General features: G+C 45.7%; 1 protein-coding gene across 1 annotated transcript in view; it reads left to right on the forward strand.

Annotated features, from left to right (window-relative positions):
• The window catches only part of PRR12 (proline rich 12), a 35,284-nt gene extending 29,881 nt beyond the window's left edge, over nucleotides 1-5,403 (forward strand). The window contains exon 13 of the mRNA XM_015408505.1: nucleotides 5,203-5,403. Within this exon, the coding sequence (XP_015263991.1) occupies nucleotides 5,203-5,343 (141 nt within the window). The 3' untranslated portion in view covers nucleotides 5,344-5,403. The remainder of the gene's footprint in view (nucleotides 1-5,202) is intronic.
• Nucleotides 5,404-6,718: the final 1,315 nt, after the last annotated feature.

The following is a 6,718-nucleotide window of genomic DNA, read 5'->3' on the forward strand; positions in this document are numbered from 1 at the left end:
CAGTCTCTCTCTCCCCCCCCCGGCTCCGAGGAGCCTCGGCAGTCTCTCCCCCCCCTTTTGCCTCCGAAGTGAGGCCTGCGGCTTTCGCCGGTCTCTCTCTCTCCCCTTCCCCCCGCACTGAAGCGAGGCAGTTCGCAGAGCGTTCCCTGCGCATGCGCAGGGGACGCTCTTTTACTTTTGGGGGGATATTTTTTTACACTTCAGATTTTTGTGCACACCTGGGGACTGCCCCAAGTGTGCACGAAAATCTCCCTCCCCCCCCAGGTGCCCCCGATGCGCGGATTTAGGTATCCGCACGCACAGGGGCGACTTCACTATTAGTATATAGATTTTGAAACAAATATGTCAAGGTAGGTTTGAGTGTTGCTGATTGCCCACAATGCCTGGAACAGGAATTCCGATCACAGTTTGTATCTTGGTGGCCACATGTGCACCAGCGAGAGAGGTTCTTTGCAGAGCAAGTAGTTCCCAAGTGATTTTGGGGTTGTGATCACACAGCTTGCTTCTCTGGCCCTTCCAGACCCCCCCAATGGCAGCCATATTCCTGAGCACCAGCAACACTAATCCGTTGTATCTTCCTAAGGGAGATGTTCTTGTGTGTCGTTAATGGCAATTCAAGAAACATACCACTGTTGGGATGGGCAGACTGTATAATGCTTGATAATACTGAGAGATGACTCATCGCTTCTTCTTCTTTTTAATTGCCCACATGTGGGCAAAATTTATTTGTTTTTTAGATATTACAGAAAAGAAAAAAAGAAAGAGCAGTGCATTTTAACATATCTAGCCAAAGATCTCGCTCACACCATCATTTTTCTACGCAGATTACCATTTCCCCCCTTATTTTGGTTATATTTCATTACATATAGCTTTAAACCAAAATTCTATTCCCGATAACTAATTTAGCTATATCCTATCTGCTATATTTCATTTTATCTATAATATACTAATATTTATCTATTTTCTATAAAAGAGAAAAAATAAAGATGGAAAGGAACAGATATATCTGAGTAATTGACATTTCTAGTTCCATGTTAGCATTCTAGTCCCTTTGAATTTTCTTTCACATTTTGACACAGTTAGCTTTCAAGCCTAAACATAGTAGTTTATATTTTCCCCGCAATCTCATCTCCCTCACTAACACTGCCAAGAAAAGCAAATTAAAAAGAAGAAAAAATTAAATCGTTACAGAACCTCTAGATAAGGAGCCCATTAATTATATTTTCCCCTACAGTTCATCTCTAGAAGGTTCAAACTGCCCATATCTTTTTATCATCCTTCAATTAAGACATTACAGGTACCGTAAATAAATTTCCACTTAAATAGCCATTCTTTAGACCTTTCACTTGTCAGATAAAACCATATTAATTATTCAAGATATATTGTTTCATGTTATATTCATCAATCAGTTGAATTTCAAGTATCAGTATTATTCAAAGGAACAACTACAAGGTAGACAAGTGGTTCTTAACAGTTTAGAGGTTCCAATTTAAGTAAATCTTTATTCCATCAGCCAGTTGAATCCATATAAACAGTCAGAAAGTGCTGCTTCAGATTATTTAAAATATTTCAGTTTCTCTTGCTTCTTTTGGAAATGCCTCTTCATAATGTCCACCTTTTTGTGCCTTTGGTCTCTATAAGCCTTGATTGTATGAGAGCACAGGCCGCCTCGTCTCTTCAGTCCTGGGAGCGCTGAGCTATATCTGGCAATCCCATAGTCAGCAATCTCTGGACAGTAGTGGTAATGGCAGGATACATCTTTCATTGTAAAAATCGGGTGCTGAGGCAAGACGCGTCGCTTTCCATTTTGTGTAACCTCTGACGTCAGCTGAGGCTGCTGATTTTGTGCGTCTGGTAATTTGATCTCCTGGTTCTCCATTCCAATAAAGATCTCTTCCAGTGTCCCTAAAATCGCATTTGTAATGTTCTGTGCTAATTGCCTTTTCCAGTTGTCCCAGAAATCAGCCTCAGTCAAGAGGGCCATTTCGCTCACTAGCAGACAGTCTGTAAACAACAGTCAATGCTCAACTACAGCAGGCAGGAAAAAAATCGCCATTTTTAAAAAAATAACCAGTCTGTTTTCTTTTCCCTACCTCCAACAAAAAGCTTGTTAAGCATAAATCTCTGTAGAAATGTTTTCCAAGTAGCAGATAGAAGACGTCAGTGATTTATTAAGTCCCAATCCTCTGATGCATAAGTTTCCCAAACTCTGGCAAGCCACTCATAAAGTTTTGTCTCTGGGAAAGATTTATGGGGGCAATCCAGTGTCCTTTTACGAGATTGACGATTGTAAGAAGCAATGCTCCCTCTAAGCTGTGGAGTCTTGTGAGCAAAAATTCAACTTTGTGAGCTGCTGGCATTAAAGTTGTGAGTGAGCCATTTGGCGGCTGCATAAATTAGTTGGCTCTGGAGCCCTCCTTCCTGAGCGAAGACAAAAATGTGTGAGCTGGAGGCTAGAAAACTGTGAGCTAGCTCACACTAACTCAGCTTAGAGGGAACACTGGTAAGAAGTAGAAGAGATTACTCACAGTCTTCGCCAAGATGATTGTGGCGAGGTGTAAAGGCTCTTATTTGAGGATTGTGAGGCTTTCCAGCCGTGTACTAGTCAAGACGAACTGAAACCTGATGCCGGCTGCTGACACAGATGGAGGGCTCAGTTTAAGTCTTCTGCTCCCAGTTCCTGCTCCCGAGGATCTGGTGGACACTTGTCAAATCTGGAGGATTCCAGAAATGTCAGGAAAGTCCCCTAAAAAGACTCCAAAGTCTGGTGAGTCTCTCTGGCACTCAACCACTCTGCTCCACAGTAACCCCGCCTCATGACTCATCGCTTCTGATCATAGAACTTGGGGTTTCGTGGGTGAAGGATTTGCCGCCTTGAAACATACAGCCATAGGCGCCAACAGAATATGTAGAGTATGGGGAAAGTGCAGTATAATATTGGGCACAGAATTCCATTTTATGAGCATCTCTGCATTGTTAGCCAGCTTGGTACAGCAGTTAAGAGTGTTGGACTAGGGCCCTAGCCTGGATAGCCCAGGCAAGCCCGATCTCATCAGATCTCGGAAGCTAAGCAGGCAAGTAATTGCGTGGGAGAACTCCAAAGAATACCAGGGTTGGGAGACAGAGGCAAGTTATCCAGCCACTTCTCTGAACGTCCTCCATGCCCCAGTGGGAGTTGCCAGAGGTTGACATGATCCTCTGTGAGGATAAAAGGGAGGAGAGGCGGATAATGCAAGCTGCTCCCATTGGGAAGAAAGGTGGGGATGTAAATGAACTAAAATAAATAAAACAAAGCAAGACTGCTAACCGGTCTATTTGCGGCCATAGGTTTTTTAAAAAAAAATCCGAATAAATGAAGCAAAAAAAAAAATGGAAATGGTATCCAATTGATATTCTTTTTGTGCCCCCCCATCCCCATTGTTTTAATTGTACTTAGCATGGAGGCGTGAACATTCATGATTGTAACTAAAATCCATCAACAAAGTTTGCCTGCTGCTCTCCTGTTTAAAACTAGTTTATAAAATATTTATTCAACACAATTAAAATATATACATAACCAATAAAAAAGCCTAATAGATATAAGGCCAACGTATCTTCCTGAACCATAAAAAAACCTGTGAAATTAAGAATTCTATTTCCCACCCTTTGCTGCAGAAATCCATTCTCTGCACAATCCTCAGCCATAATGAATGTAGTTGTCAGAACCCACAGCTAACAACAAAGTACACGCATTCAGGAACGGTTATACTTTTATTGCAAAGCTATAGATGCAGTAACACAGGCACTGTTAAGAATGGCCACAGCCAGTAGAGCATAATAGGATATAGGGTATTCGTATGCACGCCCCCCCCCCATGGCATTGGCCAATTAGGCACCCTCCCGCGCGCAGGATAAGTCAGGCAACCGTTAGGTGGCTAAAGCTGAGAACTCGGAGTCTCTCACGGTACATAGGAGTTTTCCAGACAACACAACCTCCTCCTGCACATCTGTAGAGATAAGCGTTGCAGCAAAGGCATAACAACAGGGATAGGAATGCAAGAGCAATTAGCAAGACACAGAATGAACGCCCCAACCCCCATGGCAGCATAGCTGACAGTAGTCTGGAAGTATCCCTACTTTGCTGGTAGATCATTAGTTTCACCAACGTGTAGGACCTGTAGGTCTCTCTTACTCTCATCAGCCAATCATGAATTTGGGGCCTTTTTGTTTGTTTTGCTACCAATTCCTATCAAAAACCAATCATGCTGTGGTAAATATGCAGGAAGCTATTGTTTGAAGAATTTTTAGGCATATCGAGTACATGATTTTAACAGTAGAACGGCTGGATTCTAGTCCAGTAGCACCTTAGAGCCCACAAAGATTTTGGGGGTTTAAGCTTTTCGAGATTCCCCTCGTCAGATGCGTTGGCCCTCGAAAGCTTCCACCCCAAAAATCTTGTTGGTCTCTTAAGGTGCTACTGGACTTGAATCTTACTGTTCTAGAAGAAGAAGAAGAGGAGGAGGAGGAGGAGATTGGATTTATGCCCCGCCCTTCATTACCTGAAGGAGTCTCGGAGCAGCTTACATTCTCCTTTCCCTTCCCCTCCCCACAACAGACACCCTGTGAGCAATGCTCCCTCTAAGCTGTGGAGTCCTGTGAGCAAAAATTCGACTTTGTGAGCTACTGGCATTAAAGTTGTGAGTGAATGATTTGGCTACTGCATAAATTAGTTTGCCCTGGAGCCATGCTTCCTGAGCTAAGACAGAATGTGTGAGCCGGAGGTCAAAACTGTGAGCTAGCTCATACTAACTCAGCTTAGAGGGAACACTGCCTGTGAGGTAGGTGGGACTGAGAGAGCACTCTCAAGAACTGCCCTTGAGAGAACAGCTCTGAAGGGACTTATGACTGACCCAAGGTCACACCAGCAGCTGCATGTGAAGGAGTGGGGAATCAAACCCAGTTCTCCAAGATTAGAGTCCATACTCTTAACCACTACACCAAACTGACTCTACTGCAGACCACCACAGCAACCCTCGGAAGGAATGATTGAACAAATTAAATAACCTGTGTTACAGGGACTCTGTCTTTCTAGCCGGGCTGGTATTATTTCCACCACTCATTTCCAGTAATCTGTCGCCTGTTTCTATACCCCCACCTCACGTGGCCCTGCTGCTCTCTCAAAGCCCAGGCTCTTGATGTTCTTACTGTCTTGGTCTCTTCCAGACGACAGCGATCGAGGGCGAAGACGAGGACCTGGGCCAAGAGGAGGTGGTGCAGCAGTGCATGCGTAACCAGCCGTGGCTCGAGAAACTGTTTGACTCCTTCAGCGAGTTGCTGACTCAGGCGCAGAGCAAGTGTGCGTGACGTGCGTGCAGCCGCCCAGAGCCACGCCCCGGGAGGGGCCGCCTAAAGCCCACCCCCTCTGCAGAGCCAGAGCAGGAAGTGGGGAGAGGAAGGTCGAGGGGTACCATTGCAGGCAACGGAGTTCAGGCTCCGCTCAGCACCGCCGCCGCCGCCCCCTGCCCCTTTTTTGTTTTTGTTTTCCTCTTTTTTCTTTTTTTCTTTTTAAAGAAAAACAGGGACCTGGCGTGGGTCCTCTGTTTCGGGTGGTGGGGGGTATGGGATGGTTTGTGGAGGCAGAGAAGGACACGTGGAGGGAAGTTTCTCATCAGATATTAGGATGGTTGGATGCCCCACCCCACCCCTTTCCCTTTTGCCCTGGCTGTACAGAGAAATATTATTTATATATAAATGTATAAATGTCTAATTTGAGCAGCCTTGCCCCGCTTCTGCTCTTGATGGGGTGAGAGTAGGAAGAGAACCCATAGGAAGATCAGGGAGGAGCAGTGGCGTGTGATTCAGAGCTGGGAGGCTGGGCCCTAGGTCTCCTGGATTCTGTGGGTGAAGAAAATAAGGAAATAACAAAAAGGTGGGGGGGGGGAGGATCTGGGTTCTCCTGGGTTCTGTCCTGCATCTCTTCCATCGGGGCCCTTTAAATTCTCCTAGAGGTTGAGTTGAGGGGGGGGTGGAACTGTGCAATGACCCCCCACCCCACCCCGGGTTATATGGTGTCAGCTCTCTCTACAACCCATGCTGTCTGATCAGGTAACACAACCCTTCTTCCCTCCCCCAACCCAAACAACTCAAATCCCATCTCTGCCAAATCATTGTTGTTCAGTGTATAAAGGGGGGGGGGAGGGGAGGCGCTCTCACCCACACACTAACAATGATCGTTTTCTATTCTTGCTTCCGACAGAAAAAAAATATTTATTGCCAAGTTCTTCCCACCCCTTTCCCATCCACAACTCTTTCTAGAGAGCCCTTCTCTCCGGGGCGAACTTTTTAATCTTATATTTTTTTGTGCAAGGGGCGGGGGGCAATTACTGCTGGTGGATCCTGCCATTAGCCACTGTTGTTTGTCTCCACCCTCCCCCACCCCCTTGGGATCCTACCTCTTAGTGACACACGGAGGATCTGCCCGCCTTTCCCGGTATCCCTTTTGACCAGTCAATTAGGGGAGGAAGCACAGCCGATACCCATAGCAAATCTGCCTGTACCAAGACTTCCTAGGTGTGCTCTTCTCCCCACCCCATCTAGATTCTTTTCCCCACATAGGGTCAAGGGAGGGTTGAAAAAGCAGGTCACAGATACGTCCCTTTGTACCTGTTTCATCTGATCTCCTTTGAGGGAGGGGTGGTCCCACTCCCCTTCCCTATTATGGTCTTTAACAAGACAGGAT

This window comes from Gekko japonicus, unplaced genomic scaffold (genome assembly GCF_001447785.1).
Source record: "Gekko japonicus isolate JY-2015 unplaced genomic scaffold, Gekko_japonicus_V1.1 scaffold1039, whole genome shotgun sequence".
Taxonomy (NCBI): Eukaryota; Metazoa; Chordata; class Lepidosauria; order Squamata; family Gekkonidae; genus Gekko; species Gekko japonicus.